Source organism: Muntiacus reevesi, chromosome 20 (genome assembly GCF_963930625.1).
Source record: "Muntiacus reevesi chromosome 20, mMunRee1.1, whole genome shotgun sequence".
NCBI lineage: Eukaryota > Metazoa > Chordata > Mammalia > Artiodactyla > Cervidae > Muntiacus > Muntiacus reevesi.
Genome location: NC_089268.1, coordinates 47,702,735 through 47,719,792, shown reverse-complemented (window position 1 = coordinate 47,719,792; position 17,058 = coordinate 47,702,735). Strand labels below are relative to the sequence as shown.

Sequence of the window (17,058 nt, the reverse complement as noted above, 5' to 3'; positions counted from 1 at the left end):
TTAACGTGGCCTCCAGGGCAGTCTGATACCCGCCGACCTCGGGAACCTCCGTGATGATGGTTCAGAGCCAGGTTGCCTGCGTCCACATCCCCACTGTGCCCGTGCTGGCTGAGTGCCTGTGAGCAAGCTGCTTGGCCCACGTGTGCCTCAGTTCCCCGCTCCGTACGCCTGTGATGGTGTGAATACTCACTGGCAGTTGTGAGGAGCTAACACATGTGAGAGCTATCCAAGGGGAACAGCGTGTAAGGGCAGAGCTGTGTTACTGTCCTGACGGCAAAGGGATTTGTGTTGGTTTGTCCAAGATGACATATCCCTTACAGAGTTTTGGTGCCTTTGATGCTTGAAACTTCTCTTTATGCAATGCTCATCCTAGAAGTGGAAACTGGGTAAACTCAACTGCCATGCAATCAGCGGGAGCTTGGCTGGTTATATAGTATAGTATGTGCTATGTTGAGTTGCTTAGTCCCGTCCGACTCTTTGCAACCCTATGGACTGTAGCCCACCAGGCTCCTCTGTTTGTGGGGATTTTCCAGACAAGAATACTGGAGTGGGTTGCCATGCCATGCCCCAGGGAATCTTCCCAAACCAGGGATCGAACCCAGGTCTCCCTCATTGCACGTGGGTCTGCATTGTCTGGGTCACCAGGGAAGCCTAAGAATACTGGAGTGGGTTGCCATGCCCTTCTCCACGGGGTCTTCTTGACCCAGGAATCAAACCAGGGCCTCCTGCCTTGCAGGTGGATTCTTTACCAGCTGAGCTACCAGGGAGCCCAGTATATATAATATAGTATGAGGGCTTCCCTTGGGGCTCAGGCAGTAAGCAATCCGCCTGCAGTCCAGGAGACCCCAGTTCGATCCCAGGGTCAGGAAGATCCCCTGGAGAAGGGAATGGCAACCCGCTCCAGTATTCTTGCCTGGAGAATCCTATGGACAGAGGAGCCTGGCGGGCTACAGTCCACAGGACTGCAGAGAGTCGGACACAACTGTGTGACTTTCACTAACACAGGATGTGGTGTATATAATATTGTATACATAATATGAAAGAAAGTATTAGTCACTCAGTATGTCTGATTCTTTGTGACCCCATGGACTGTAGCCCATCAGGCTCCTCTGTCCATGGGATTTCTCAAGCAAGAATCCTGGAGTGGGTTGCCATTCCCTTCTCCAGAGGATGTTCCTGACCCAGGGATTGAACCCAGGTCTCTTGCATTGCAGGCAGATTCTTTATTGTCTGGGAATAATAATTACTAGGGAACCCCTGTAATACATAATGTATATAGTTCAAGTAACAAGGGTGAATGAATATTATTATCTATGTGATATATAACGTATACAGTAATGTTCATTCAGCCTTGTTACTTGAATCCGTGTGTAGCAGTTTACTCTGATTTCTAGGACTCTGTTTTCAAATATTGTTTCCTTTCTATCTTTCTAGTTGGTAACAAGTTTCGATGTGATCGATGTGATCCAATATATTACATAAGAAAACAGTAAAAACCCTTGCCTTCCTCTCTCGTCTGCTAAAATGATTTTTGACTTTCTGTTTGAAAATTGCGCTTTATGCACTTCTTGCATAAAGAAGACCTTGACGCCCCTGGAGTGGTTTACAAGGGAACCTCTGCTGTTCATGTCACAAAACCGGGTGCGTCATGTTTGAGGCGACCCTTGAACAGAGTCCAGAGACGGAGAAGGTCATGTGTCATTGAAGAAAGAACAGCTGTGGGCAGGCAGGCCCACTTGAGTGACTTGCCATAAATAGTGTCTCTTACACACCTGAGTCACGGGCAGCGCTGGCCCGGCGGGGTCCCCCCTCAGCGCTGCCGTTCTTGTGAAAGGTCCTCTCCCTTCCTGGGTGTGTATCAGTGTTGGTTGTGGTCCAGACGGAGGGCGTTGTGTTCAGGAGGAGAAGGGAGAAGCCGGGGAGGCTGCTGGCACCCCAGCCGCGGGTGTGAGGCATCTCGACCTTCCCCTTCTGCCCTGAGATGAGGGGTCACCCCTGACTGCTCTCCCCTGCCAGCCCCGAGCATCTGAAACCGGACTTCTATATCCAGCCTCTACTGGCACTGGTGGCCGGTGGGTTTGGATCTCTGACTTTATTCCGAGCCCTTGCTGGGTGTTTACTTATCTCTGCCCTGTACGTTAGAAAAAATTTTTACTAGAGTTGATTTGTAATATTGTGTTAGTTTCAGGTGTATGGCAACGTGTTTCTTTTACATACATATATATATATATTCTTTTTCAGATTCTTTTCCACGATAGGTTATTACACGATAGGTGAATATAGTTCCCCGTCCTATACAGTAGGGCCTTGTTTATTTTATGGACAGTCATGTATATCTGTTAATCCCCAGTTCCTAGTGTACCCCTCCCCTGCTATCCCCTCCGGTAACCATAAGATCGTTCTCTGTGAGTCTGTTTCTTGTTTTGTAATTAAGTTCTTTTGTATCAATGTTTTTAAGATTCCACAGATAAGCGGCATCACACGGCACTCGTCCTATGCTTTTCTTGACCCTGCTTTTTGGATGCATGGTGGCTGAGAGCCGGGGCTCCGGTTTCAAGCTCTGGTCACCTCCCTGAACCCCTGTGTGCCCGTCACACACCCCTCCTCTGCGGGCTGTGCGCCGCCAGCTCCGGAGGAGAGCCGTCACGGGACCGGCCTCCCCATCCTCTGAGGGGCGGTGGGTGCGCTCGGCTGGTACCTGAGCGCTGGGAGCCCAGGAGGTATTTGCTGCTCCGCCAGCCCAAGAGCCCAGTTATTATTATCATGTTTTTTATGTGCACCAGTTTTTAAAGTCTGTATTGAATTTGTTTCTGTTACATGTTGTGGTTTTTTGGCCACGAGGCCTGTGGGGTCTCAGCTCCCCGACCAGGGTTTGAACCCACAGCCCCTGCACTGGAAGCTGAAGTCTTAACCCCTGGACTGCCGGGGAGGCCCTGAGCCAGGTTACCGTAGGCCCCTGCGCTCCATCACCCCTGCTCACAGGGACCTGAGCACTCTCGTTTGAGTGACCGTCTTTGACTTGACCTCAGTGCCCTGAGTCCCGGAGCTCGGCGGCAGCCCCCGCGTGTGTGGGCCCCCTGGTCTCCTAATCGGTGAGGATCTGCCCTGTCCTCACCAGACAGGCAGCGAGGTGCGGCCCTGAAGCACTGCCAGGTCCTGGGCGGGGGGGGGAGGGGGAGGGGTGTGGGGGGCGCCCTGGGTGACTCTGGAGCAGCATCAGGTTGGAACGCAGGCTCCCGTGTCCACCAAGCCCCACCCACCCTGCGGACTTCACTTCTTCCCCGCCATGGTTTCACAAGCTTCCTCTGCCCTTTTTAAACCACACCCTCCCCCTCTTTTTCCTGTCCTCTGCTGTCTCTGCCCCATTATTGGATGGTGGCCTTCTGTCCCATCCCCCACTTTCTCAGCGGACAGACTCCCCCATGCCTTTGTCATGAACCCTATTTTTGAAATATAAAAGCTCATTCTAGCTCAACCTAGACAGCTTATTAAAAGGCAGAGACATTACTATGCCAACAAAGGTCTATCTAGTCAAGACTATTGTTTTTCCAGTGGTCATGTATGGATGTGAGAATTGGACTATAAAGAAAGCTGAGCACTGAAGAATTGATGCTTTTGAACTGTGGTGTTGGAGAAGACTCTTGAGAATCCCTTGGACTGCAAGGAGATCCAACCAGTTCATCCTAAAGCACATCAGTCCTGGGTGTTCATTGGAAGGACTGATGTTGAAGCTCCAGTACTTTGGCCACCTGATGCGAAGAGCTGACTCATTTGAAAAGACCCTGATGCTGGGAAAGATTGAAGGTGGGAGGAGAAGGGGACGACAGAGGATGAGATGGTTGGATGGTATCACCTACTCAATGGACATGGGTTTGGGGGAACTCCAGGAGTTGGTAATGGACAGGGAGGCCTGGCGTGCTGCGATTCATGGGGTCGCAAAGAGTTGGACACAACTGAGCGACTGAACTGAACTGAGCTCTTTTTACCAGTCATGTTACGTTTATATCTTGGGCTGTATATCTTTCATCCTTGTTACAAGTCCTAAGGACATGTGCCAGTTGCCCCCACTGAAGCTCTAGCGACCAGCGCCCCTCAGCCATAGCCCCCCATGGGCCCTGTTGACCCTCGGGGCAGTCCTCACGCTGACATCCCCACCATGTCCTCATTCTAGAAGCTGCTCCCCTGATAAGAATGTGTCTGGTGCTTCCTCCAGGACCAGACTGTCCCCACATTGCTCCTCCTGGTTCTGTGTTATTTCTGGATGAGAGTCCTTTCCTACCTTCCAGAACAGAGCTGATGTCTTCACATCCTCACTTCAAAGCTTTGGACTTGCGTCCCCTCTTGCTGTTTTCCACGAACACCCCCCGTCTGCCTGCCCACAGTCATCTCAGTGACGGGGGTAGGGGGTAATTTGCCAGCAGGGGGTGTGACATGAGCTGAAGGGGGGGCTTTATAGATGGCAGGCTGGGCGTGCCTCCTGTAGACCCTGTCCAACAGCTGAGTAAACGCTGCGTAGCCACACCTACTGCTCCGAGCTTGGAAAAGATGACAATAGCATTGCCTTCCAGCTCTGAGCCACGTAAGCAGGAATAATTGTTTACCCTCTGAGAAGTCTAAGACTTTTCACGCAGATGTTTCGCTGGCCTCCAGACCACTGGATGGACTAGAGATCCATTTTATTCCTTTGTCGCAGGTTGCCTTTCATCATGATCTCAAAAGGCGGGAAGGCCACTGTGGAAAACTTGGAATCCACTAGCTTCTGGCCTTGACCATGACGTGTCTGTGAACTCACATCCAAGTCACGGTTTCCTCAGCTGTAAAATGGGGGTAATGATACTCTGCCTACTTTGCAGGATGGCCCAAGCCAAGCAGATGCAGGCACCTTGTAACTGACTTAAATGTATGCTGTTTGTATTATGATGCTCATTTTAAGTTTAGTACTGAATTCTAGTCCTGTTTCTGCCCGGTAAGCTCTCCATGCAGAATGTTTCCAGCCCCAGGGGGCCTGCGTCTTTCCGGGGAGGGCAGAAGCCCGCCCCTGCCTGTCACAGGAACTCCAGGCCACTCTGCGCCCGTGACCCGGACATCGACTCAGATGGGTGTCCTTGCGATACCCCGAGGTGACCATCCCTCACGCCGCCTTGTCAGCGTATGGGTCCCTCACCCTGTCTGTCCGTGATCCCTAGGGTTATGTTAGCTGGAAACTGTAAAAAAAAAAAAAAAAAAAGTGTATGTAAATATAAGAGCAGCCCTGTGGAGTCCAGTGGAAGGAATGGGCTCGGGGAGTTTGCCTCACAGGAGCCCAGGCGGCTCACGGCGGGGCTGACACCAACTTCCAGTCTGTGGGCCACACAAGCAAGGACTCGGCCCTGACCGCAGGCCGTGTGCAAAGGCGTGATTAAAAGAAAGGTATTGATGCTCAGAAATAGCATGTGAACCCTGGTTCCCCCTTCCCAGGAACTAAAAACATGTGAGGATTGTCGGGCCCTCATTTAAAAAAATAAATAAATAAAGCAAAATTTAGTAAATGCTCGTCTTTACTAATCCTGATTTTAGTATCTTCTTCATCCTTTTCTTCACAACTTCCCCCTCCATTTTCTTTGTTAAAAAATTTTTTTCTTCCATTTTCTTTTTAGAGTTCACTAGCCATAAAGTGAACAACCGCAGGCCTGTTTACTTATTTATTTATTTGTCTTAAATCTGAAAACCTCTGTGACGCAGGGGCCCTCGGGTGTCGGGAGGAAGCGTGTGGCCCCAGCACACGCGCACTCCCCCGGATGCGCCGGGCGCGTGTCCTGTGTGATGGGCGGCCGCGGGCCCTCGTCCTGCCTGCATTCCGACGCCGGGCGGGACCGCGGGGGCCGGGCCGTCACCCTCACCCAGCGTCTCCCCTCTCTTCCAGGGACTCGGACCTGTTCCTGCTGGGCACGCGCGCCGTGTGGGCCTCGGAGGCGGGCTGGCTGGAGTTCGACATCACGGCCACCAGCAACCTGTGGGTCCTGACCCCGCAGCACAACATGGGGCTGCAGCTGAGCGTGGTCACGCGCGACGGTGAGCTCGCGGACTCGGGCCTTCGCCTCCGTGGTGGCGGGTGTGGGCAGCCGTGGTCCCTAGGCGGGCCCCCCCCGTTTCCTGACCTCCCGGAGCCTTGGTGGACAAGCAGAGCCCTGCCCCTGGGGCCTCCTGGCAAGGACTCGGGGACGGTTAGACGGTCCGGGAGCCAACGGAGGGGAGCCTCAGAGAGCGGCTGCACGGGGGTGCTGAGTTAAAGAGGAAGGCCGAGGCGAGGTCTAGGTGCTGACGTCGAGTAGGTTTGTGGGGGCCCTTCCCGCACCCCCTCCTGCAGCATCAGAGCTCAGCAGCGCCCGGTCCACTCGGGCTAGACCCAGTCAGCCCCTGAGGTCGCCTTCCTGAGTGGGAGACATAAGATCAGGAAGGTGGGCATGAACGGAGGATAGCAGCAGATGCAGGGGAACTGGGGGTCCCGCCAGCCCTTTCCCTGCCTCCCGGGACCCCGGCAGGAAGAGGGGAGGCTCAGGGTACCCCGTGTCTGCCCTCAGACCTGCTCCTCCTCTCTGAGGGCGCCCGGGAGGCTTGGCTGTGCCGCTGCGAGTGGATGCCAGGCTTCGGCGCCACATCCCAGAGGTGTGCTTCGGTTTGCCTTGCAGGGCTCAGCATCAGCCCCGGAGCTGCGGGCCTGGTGGGCAGGGACGGCCCCTACGACAAGCAGCCTTTCATGGTGGCCTTCTTCAAGGCCAGCGAGGTCCACATGCGCAGTGCCCGGTCGGCCCCTGGACGGCGCCGGCAGCAGGCCCGGAACCGCTCCACCCCGGCCCAGGACGTGTCGCGGGCCTCCAGCGCCTCAGGTGGGTCGGGGTCGCTGTCTTGCCAGCACGCCTGTGGGCCCCGGGGTGTCCGTGAGGACACAGGACCTGCAGAGGGTTGCAGACGCTGCCCGGCTTCTGCAGGCCCACGCGAAGCCGTAGGTGCCCGGTCAGCCCCTGATTATCTGGGGGCCCCTAGGCCATCAGAGGGGAGCCCTTGTGACCCCAAGATCCTCTGCAGGTTGAGACAGCTTCAGTGCCTGTTGTTCCAGAAAAGCGTCCTTCTGTCTGGGCAGATTTCTCCCAGCTCTTCTTTCCCATGAAGATCTGGGAATGCCTCCATCTTCTCCAAATCCATCATGCCGGGAGGTGGTGATGTACAGACTTCATGCATTTGTGGAAGGCGGGCTTGTGTTTGTCAGTGCTCTTGGCTGGGAGTGATGGCAAGTCAGCTCCGGCAGCCCTCTATGATGGGTTTCATTGCTTTTCATTCACCTGGGAAGTTCGGGGTTCTGCCTTGAGATGTGGTGAGACCCACAGGCTCAGCAGATAGTCGGAATCCCTTTTGCTGTGTTCCTTTGTTGGTGGCGTTCTCAGAAAGCCTAGCTCGACATATGGTGCTCAGGAAGGCAACCTCAGCTTCGGGACGAGAGCGCCTCTTCTGCGGTAGCTTCAGCAGACAGCTGGTCTGGGGTCGGCCTCAGCCCTGGAGCTAGGGGCTGGGGTGTGGCCCCCTGCCTGCCCTTAACAGGCAGGTTCAAAGGGCAAGAGAGAGGAAACAGCCCTCGCTGCCGCTGGAGTGTCAGTTCAGCAGTCCTGCAGACAGCCTCCCTCCCATGCAGAGCCTGGGGGAGATGCAGAAGTCCAGTCTTCAGAACAGGAGGGAGGGTGTGCAGGCGCTGATATGCAGCGCAGAGCTGGTCAGTGTTAAACTAAGAACAAGGTGCGTCTTGCTCTAAAGTGGATGCTTGCAGCTTCTGGGTTTCCTTTCCCTTTAACCAGCCCAGAAATCAGGCACGAAGTTGAGGATTCACTGTGGGATTTGCAGTCAGAGATCTTGCTTTCCTCATCAGTGCTCTGTAACTTTGCGCTTGTGTGTGTATGCTAAGTCATGTCCAACTCTTTTCAACCCTATGGACTGCAGCTTGCCAGGCTCCTCTGTCCGTGGGATTCTCCAGGCAAGAATACTGAAGTGTGTTGCCCTGCCCCCCTCCAGGGGAATCTTCCCGACCCAGGGGCTGACCCTGCATCTCTCTTGCTTCCTGCATTGGCAGGCGGGTTCTTTAACACTAACACCACCTGGGAAGCCCTACTTGGTGACTGAGGACGAACCTAATCCAGTTCGGCTTCGGGTTACCCAGCGGTTAAGTGGGAGCGGTTGATTCTCGGTGGCTTTGTTGGGATTGAATGAGAAGCATCACTCTGGCTCAAAGATGAGGTGCCTCCAGCCATAGGAAGTTCTTAGCAGGTATGTCAGGCTCCTTGGAAGGGATGTAAAATACGCCAGGAAGATGCATTAACTCTTCCAGGTGACTTTAAAGCAGTGTCATCTTCCGCAGCTGGACAGAGTTTGTGGAACTTTCCAAAGCACCCAGTTTTCCTGTGGGAAGCAGTGTCTTCATTCTGGGTTCTGACTCAGCCGTTTCTGTTACCAGTAACTTGGATGTGGAACCAGAAGGTGCACCACCCAGCGTGCTGTGACATTTTGCCGCTTGTCCTCCTGGTGTTTCTTGGAAGCTTCGCCCAGCATGGGTGTTCCTGTGTTTACCACTAGACACAGTCAGGGCTAGGGTTTAAAGAAAAAGAAGCAGCGATGACTTTCCTGTATGCGCTTTGGAGGAAGCCTTCTGAGCAGCAATCATCCCAGGCTTCTCCTCGGGGCATGGTGGTGCAGCCCGCCAATGGCGTCCATTCATTAATGAGCTGCGGTCAGTTTGGTGCTGGGACCTCAGACATGAAGGCAGCTCTTGGGATGCTGATTGCTTTTTTTAAAATGAAAATTTCTCTTGATTTATTCCACCTCCCCGCCCCTGCCAGTACACACACACAGTTTCTTTTCTAATTGAGAAAACATGTCATCTCTGATTTGGGTCTCTGTGGCATCACTGAATTATTCTCTTCCAAGTCCCTTCAGCATTTTGTTTCCAGTTTGATGAGTTTAAATTAAATATGAGTATTAAAGGTGGACTGATTTGTAAGAAGAGGCAAGTATATCTGCTTTTTCTGAGTCTTCCTACCCCTGCGCCTCCCAGCCCTATACTCTGGAATGAGCTTTGTTCTTCTCAGGCAGAGTTCCTAACAAAAGCCTCTGCCCTCACAAAAGGGGGTTTAAACCCCTTACACTGGAGGGTCCTCCCTCCCCCCACTATCTTCAAAGATCCTCTCAAGATGGTCCAATTAATGATCTGGGTTAGACCCACTGAAGTATTGCTTTACTACTTCTTTTTTTTTAAATGTATTTATTTTTTGGCTGTGTCAGGTCTTAGTTGCAGCATGCAGGATCTTCGTTGTGGCTCACGGGCTTAGTTGTCCATCCAGGGATCAAACCTGTGTCCCCTACATTGCAAAGAGGGTTCTTAACTACTGGATCGCCACGGAAGTCCGCTGCAGGCTTTCTCTCTTTGGTTCTTTCCTCCTTACTTACTCTTGCCATTAATGGGGATGGATGTGCAGAGGCACTTGCTCTTGGAGAAACGATTTCCAGAAAGATAAGGATCTGCTGCCCAGGGGGACGGACCAGCCGGTTCATGCTTTCTTTCTGGGCTGTTGTGGGGCCAAATTGCTGCTGGGTCTTCATGAACTTTGTAGATGCTGCTGAGACAAACAGCCATGGTCACGTGTGACTGTGTGAGCCCAGGTAGGGCTTCTTGAGAGTCTTTCTGGAGGTTGAAGGAAGAGGGTGTTGGCCCCTGCTACCCCCGTCTTCCACGGTGTGCTCCTAGGGAATTAACATTTCTCCACTGAAACGACCAGCAGCAGTCGCCCACCAGACGCCGTCCTGCCGCTGGGCAGAGGAGCGAGCGTTAGTCCTCCAGCTGTCTGTCATCCAGGTGAAACGTGGCAGGGAAATACGCGTCTGTGTTTGCAACTGCGCTACCAGTGCTGGAGACGGCAGGACCAGTCCTCAGCAAGGGAAAGGCCGAGAGCCCAGCTGCCTGTCCCCGTCCTCCCCCGGATCTGCTGTCACATCTCTCCGTGGCTTCTAGTGGACTTTCCAAACACATGCACCGAAACAGTGGGTTTGGATCCGAGTCTCCCTGGATGGGCTTCTTCCCCTCGTTTGCTCTGAGTGAACGAGGGGTGAGAGCTGCGTTGCACTTCTCCAGTGGGCTTGCGTATGGTCTGGACCGTGTCGTTCATCTTTCTGACACTTTTACTAGTCCTGGTGCAAGCCCACTGGGGATGCTAGTGACGCAGCCACTGACCCTGTGGCGCCCACCCTGCCCACGGTTCCCGGAGCTCATTAGATGGTCTCATCCTACCTGCTGCCGCCTACCTTCTCTCACAGTATCTTTCTCTCGGGGTCCATGATTTTGTCTCCAGGGGGACCTGACACCTAACCGACCCATTACAAGAGTTGTGAACAGCTGGCCTTGAGCTATGGTTCCGTGTGGCGTTTCTAGATTCTGTTCTAGCTCATTTTTCAAGATCTTTCCAAGACATCTTTGGGGCGGGGATAGTTAATGCAATTTCAGTTCAGCTGGTGAGTCTGAGGTTTTCTGCCATGTCTACCAGCTGGCTGCCAACACCACGAATGAGACTTGCTCTGTGTTTTGGCAGATGGTTTTAAAACATTTTCTGCCACTTGGAACAATTATGTCAGATTGGATTAGCTAACTTTGGGTCCCCTTCATCCTTAATGTTCGTGGTGCCATCACTCAGCCCTGCTGACTGTCATAAACCAGTAAGGTCCCAAGACCCTCCCTCTCTTCAAAGTGAGCTCTTCATTGATTCAGATGCTACCTGTGAGCATCTCTTAAATTCTCCTTTCTGTCTTTTTCCAGCCCACTCAAACATGTATCTGTAGGGGTCCTAGGAGAAAAGGTGGCTCTGGTACATGTAAATATACTATTGACCTTCTTATTGCTAGTTCATATCTTCTAACTCTTGAACGTTCCAATTGGGACCATTCAGTATGCTTCCAGCTGAAGAAAAGTAGAACTCATCACTTGCAAAACAGCGATGCGGCTACTTTATTATAACTATGCCATCTTTCGCTGTAGATTTCAGGGAATTTCAGTCCACGGACTAGGAGCGCTTCTCCTCACAGATCAGTGTTTGCTCAGCCTTTTAGTTCTTGGCAGCTGTCCCCTCTAGTTCCTTGTCTGCTTCCATGGGTGGACATGCCAGAGATGAGTGGGCTCATCCACTACGGACACGCGATGCTTGGGCAGAATGGACGTGGGTCAGGGCTGTGACCTCGCTGTTTCTAGTTCTTCAAAGGCATTGAGCTACCCTGGCGACTCAGACAGTGAAGAATCTGCTGCCAATGCAGGAGGCCTGGGTTCGATCCCTGGGTCAGGAAGATCCCCTGGAGGAGGGCACGACAACCCACTCCAGTATTCTTGCCTGGAAAATTCCATGGACAGAGGAGCCTGGTAGGCTACAGTTCACAGGGGTTGCAAAGAGATGGACACAGCTAAGCGACTAAACTTTTAAAAGGCATTGGGGATTTTGTCGTTTTGACCTTAAATTCAAATTTTAGGGCCAGCAGCTTGGCTCCCAGATGTCTCAGTCAAGAGGTAGAGGCTTGTCCAGGGTTTTTTAAATGAAACCAGAACTTAATTCTCCACAGCTGTGGAGGACAAGTGTGGCATGAGTGATTGGAAAGTTAGACTTGTTCCAAACTCCATGTCCATAATACTTGACTCTCTTCTGCCATTAAGTCCCTTTTAGGGTAAAAGTTGCCAAGGAGTGAAGCTGACTAGACCTTGACCTTCTCCTCCATCCCTAGGGTTCACCCCTTATGAATGTGCTGTTGGCCAGTAGGCTGAATAAATAAGAGACATAAACAGATACTGCCAGACACTCAAATGATCCATCGAGTACTGTCATCTCCCAGGAGGGCGCTGGGGGCCAGGCCCCTCTAGGTGGGGGCTGGGAACAGAGGTACATGGAGCAGGGAGTCTCCAGGCTCAGCCTTTAAGGGTGTCTCTGTTGTCCAGATTCTTAGCTCCCTATTCTCTTACTCATTAAGACAAAGGCTGAGAAGAGATCAGAGCCCCGATTAGATGGAGCCGTGTGAGACCTTGAAATCTTGCAGCCACAAACGAGTGGGATGGGCCTTCACTGTTGCCTCTTGTGCTAACCATCCCGTTGTAAACAAAATCGAGACACGGAAAATCAAGCTGCCCTCTCCCCGCCGACCACCCCCCCCAAACACTTGATGAGATTATTGACACCAGAAATCCTGCAGCGTCATGGTGCAGGAGCTGGGCTTTCTCCGGCAGGCCTTGGAAGCCCCATGGATCGTGGGGTACGTGGGGGCCAGAGCCTCCTCTGGGAGGAGCTGGTGGATCCGGCAGAGGTGGGACAAGAGCGTCCAGACCGGTGCAGACAGAGGTGCTAAGGAACAGCTGCTCTTTGTCCCTGACCTTGTCATTCGAGGCTGGAAGGGAAATGAGAGCAGGGAATTGTTGCCTTTAAAAAACAAGTTTCCTCTGGGAGGACTAGCCTGAGCTCGGAGAAACTGGGCTGTGTGGACAGCATGCTCTGGGCGCCCGCTGTTCTCGTGTTTTCCTGGCCGAGTGGGGCCTGCAGCTGGTGTGGCCTGGGGAGGGGGAGGGGGCAGGACCAGCCCCCACAGCCCCAGGGGGTGGGGGGGGGCTTCTGCAGAAGCCCTGGCTCCTCCCCTGGGCCCTGGTTTCTTAGGCTGCCCTGCCTCTGTCTCTTCCCTCCAGTGTTTCTCTCTCTCTTCCTCTTGGGGCTGGAGAGGCAGTAGGCCTGCTGCCCGGACCCCTGGGCTCAGGCTGGGCCAGGACTGCCCAGACTCAGATGCCGCCGCCTCCCCAGGGGCTGCGCAGCCCCGCCTGGGGTGTGATGAGGGCCCTGCCCTTCTCGTCCAGCTCCCCGCCCCACCACCCACTCTCCTGAGCATCCCCCAGCCTTTGGCCCCAGGAGAGAAAGAGCCAGAACCGGGGGTGGGATTGTGGGTCAGCCAGAGCAGTGTCAGCCGGGAGCCCTTGCCCACGTCATCTCGGTTCCAGCCGGGAGAACAAGAAACTTCCCCTCCTGCATCCTGACACCAGCCAGGGGTCCTCCGGTCCGGTTCTGTCCGGACCTCTGCCTGGGGTGGGCACAGGTGCCACGAGGCCAGGGGCTCTGCCCTCTTCTGATGCCCCCCCCCCCAGTGGTCTGTGTACTGGGGGGATTCAGGGTTTGCCGCAGCGCCCCTTCCCCAGTCTGATGATACTCTGGAGCAACTCCTGGGCCTCGGGGGAGCGCTGCACTCAGGATTCCAGTTGGGTTATAAGGGACGCGGGGGAGGAACAGCCCCCCACCCCCCAGGAAGAGCAGCCTGGGACACGGGGTGCCCTGCCCCTCCCCAGGGATCCGGCAGGTCGCGCTCCACACGTGGACATGCCTGCCCATCCGCGGGCTCCCCTGCGCCCCGTGTCCAGAGCTGTCACACGGGGCTCAAGACTTGACCTCCATCGCCACTGCCCCCTTCCCCCAAGGTCAGGCTGGCCTGAGTTCCGAGCTGTGATCCCGTGGTGGTCTTTCTGGGGAACAGCCCCCATCCTGGGCTCTCTGGGGACCCATGAGGAGCTGGAGTGATCACAGAGGAGATTCCACGGTTTGGGTCGCTCTTCACGTGTCCTCACACTCACCCCACCATGACCGCGCTCCCCTCCTCCTACGCCTCGTAACTGTCGCTTCTCTGACCTCCCGGGGTGGGGGGGTTTCTCTCCAGCCCCACCCATGCACGGCGTCCAGATTCTGTTTTGTGCTGGAGTGAGCTGGGCATGTCACGCATCACCCCTGCCGCTCCCCGAGTCGCTGGAGGACAGAAGCCTCGTTTCTTGGGGCACCTCGGGGAGGGCATGCCGCCCAGAAGCAGCTCTGTCAGCCCTCGATGAGCCGGGGGTGGGAAACCAGGCTGGTGGGGCCCGACTCCAGAGAGCGCTGCTCTCCTGGGGCGGCTTAGTGCGGGCTGGGGGACACTGACCCGGTCACGGGGCTGGACAGCAGGGCCCCCCACTCCTGGCCAGGCCTGGCTCCGGGGCACCCCCTTCAGGAGGCCCTTCCTGGCCCCCCCAAGCTGTCCTCAGGGCCCCCGAGCAGCTTCAGGACGGTCCCCATTAGAATCAGAACCTGCCGGCGTGTTTGTCTTGAATGTGAATCGTGTCCTCCGAGTCAGGGCTCTGGGGTGTCTTGCTCCAGTAGGGGATCACGACACGCCCCTGTTGCTGAAAGGGGTCCACGCAGGTCAGCGCGGGCGTGTTGCGACGGGAGCCGGTGTGCCCGACCCCGGGGAAGGGGGGAGACTGTGTGTCAGATGCCCGAGCGGCTGGCAGCCTGCAGAGCTCTGGGTGCCCCAGGCCGCCAAGCGTCGGGGTGAGGCTGTGAAGCAAGGCGTGAGTGAGTGACGGGGGCGCCTTCTGATCCCCAGCAGACTACAACAGCAGCGAGCTGAAAACGGCCTGCAGAAAGCACGAACTCTACGTGAGCTTCCAGGACCTGGGGTGGCAGGTGAGTGCTCCTGACTGGCTCAGGGTCTCCTCTCTCCCTGGAGGCGGCGGCGGCATCAGAGACCTTGCGTCTCAGGGTCAGGAAGGTTCCTCCTGGGAAGGTGCTTAGGAGCCTTTCAGATGCCCAGGTCTTGGAGGGGAGGGGGCGACAGCCCGCCCACTTGTCCTTGAAGACCCCCCCCGACCCCGCCTCCCCACACCTCTCTAGGGGGCCCCAGGTTCACGGCCTCCGAGTCCCTGCAGCTCCACAGCCAGCCCAGAGCTCTTCGCTCGTTCTCTCGGGCCCCAGGGCTAGTATTGCTTTGGGCATTTATTTCAACAGCGTGCACTGGGTTTCCAGAAAGGGCTGGAAAAACTGACCTGACAGTTATTAGCTCACCCAGACTGGAAGGGCACCTGTGTTCTGCCCCCTTCCTGAAGCCACTGCTCAGGCAAATTCTAGGTGCCACGTGACTGGAGGTGGTTCCCGTGTGCAGGTGGCATTATGGGGACGGGTACCCTGGACTCCAGGAGGCACCTCTGGTCCAGGTTCCTGGAGCCCACCACCAGCGGGCCTCCAGGCAGGCCAGGGGCAGGGGGCGCCCAGTGGGGGGAACCCGGGCTCCAGAGCCAGACTCGGCAGGTCTGCACCTCCCTCTGCCCCTCGTGTGTCCCTGACCCCGTGTCTGTCTCCTAAGCTGCCCCGCCTGAACGAGGCTTTCTCGTGGGGTTCCTGAGCGTGCAGGGTGTGTGTGCTGACCCCTTGTCACTTCCTTTTGCGTCCGGTTAAGGACTGGATCATTGCCCCCAAGGGCTACGCTGCCAACTACTGTGACGGAGAATGTTCGTTCCCTCTCAACGCGCACATGAACGCCACCAACCACGCCATTGTGCAGACCCTGGTGAGCGCTGGCTGGCTGGCTCCACGCCACGGGTGGCAGAGGGTGGGGGGTGAGCCGGGACCAGGGACTGTCCCTAACTGCCCCCTCCTCCCGTCTCTGCAACAGGTTCACCTCATGAACCCCGAGTACGTCCCCAAACCGTGCTGTGCGCCCACGAAACTCAACGCCATCTCGGTGCTCTACTTCGACGACAACTCCAACGTCATCCTGAAGAAGTACAGGAACATGGTCGTCCGAGCGTGCGGCTGCCACTGACTCGGGCTGGGCGGCTGGGGACGCCGTGCACTGCCTGGACTCCCGGCCCACGTCTGCCTTGAGACGCCACGGAGGCCCCCGGGACGCAGGAGGCGACCCCGCCGCCACCTCGGGCTGGCGGCGGCCTTTCCGCCTGACGCAGGTCTGAAGGGACCCCGTCCGCCCCTTGCTCACACCGTGACCGTTGTGAGTGCCGCTGGGCTCTAGGAAGCGGTGCTCGAGCGTCTGTAGTCTGGGGACTGCAGAAACGTAATTTGGAAGGGTTCCCCTCTGCACCCTCCCCAAACCCACCGAAATCAGTTACTGCTTTAGATCCAAGCTCCTTGTGGTTTTAGAGAGTAAATAGGGAAAATAATCTTGAAGTAAAAGTCTTCTTTGGCTCAAATATTAGCGGGTTCAGTAGTTTCTCAAAGGCCGAGTTTGCAGATCACAGGAAGGTCGGCCCTCTGTTCCGATCTGGCCCCGGGAATGCGGGTCTCGGCTGAGCAGCCCGCAACTGCGTGCCTTTTGTCTCAAGTCTTGCTGTCACGTGTGGGCGTGTTGGTGTGAGAAGATACTACTTATTTGTTAAACTAGGGCCTTTACCCCTCTCCTCGCCCCGGCACTTGGTGTTTTGTGCTAGGACCAAAAGCAGAGATAAGAGTGACCCCCATCTTTGAGGGGGAGGCTCCACGGAGGAGAGAGGTCTTTTTAAAGCCATCATTTAACCGAGCGACCCGTCCGCACCCCTTCCTGTGGGGGCTGGCTCTCTGAAAAGCTCATTTACGTCAGGAGCATCACCTCCTCTGTGTTGGTAATGCGGTTCTTTGACGGGACAGCGTCCCGCGTCAAGGGGTTAAACCAGTAGAGGCGATCGGCTGAGGACTTTCTAAGTCATCCAGACTTAGGAAGGGGTTAGGACAGGCATGTGGGTTGGGAATCGAAATCACGGTGTTCTCCTGTTGAAAATGAGACTCAGATCAAATATGAGAATGTTTTTAAGATGTCTTTTTCACGATCATGTACTAGGAAACCAATTTCATACTAAACTGATTAAATAATACATTTATGATATATATATCTGCACTTACAGCTTCTTTGTAAATAGAAACTATAATTTATTGTCTATTTTATGTTCTGCTGTAACATTTAAGGAAAGACCAGACTTTTTTTTTTTTTAAGTTTATTTAGAAAGTATTATAGTGTAAACAAATTGTACCACTCTGATTTTCTGATTTTCTTTTAAAACAAGACTCATAATGCAAAGCTGAAGCCACTCATGAGGATTGTGCTTCTCTAGAAAGTTGGGGTTTTGTTTTTTTTTTTAAAAAGAACATCTGTGAACCATACATGATTAATAAAGATTTCCTTTAAGGCAGAGGCTGGCCGGGACCCTGCTGTTACCGTCTGCTGCAGACAGCGGACGGG

General features: G+C 54.8%; 1 protein-coding gene across 2 annotated transcripts in view; it reads left to right on the top strand.

Annotated features, from left to right (window-relative positions):
- The window catches only part of BMP6 (bone morphogenetic protein 6), a 143,676-nt gene extending 126,690 nt beyond the window's left edge, over positions 1–16,986 (top strand). The window contains exons 3-7 of one of the 2 annotated variants that reach the window (XM_065913339.1): positions 5,903–6,051; positions 6,669–6,866; positions 14,440–14,516; positions 15,286–15,396; positions 15,502–16,986. In XM_065913339.1, coding sequence (XP_065769411.1) covers positions 5,903–6,051; positions 6,669–6,866; positions 14,440–14,516; positions 15,286–15,396; positions 15,502–15,651 — 685 coding nt within the window. In that variant the 3' untranslated portion in view covers positions 15,652–16,986. Of the gene's footprint in view, positions 1–5,902; positions 6,052–6,668; positions 6,867–14,436; positions 14,517–15,285; positions 15,397–15,501 lie in introns of both variants that reach the window. The other variant, XM_065913338.1, reaches the window with a different exon arrangement.
- Positions 16,987–17,058: the final 72 nt, after the last annotated feature.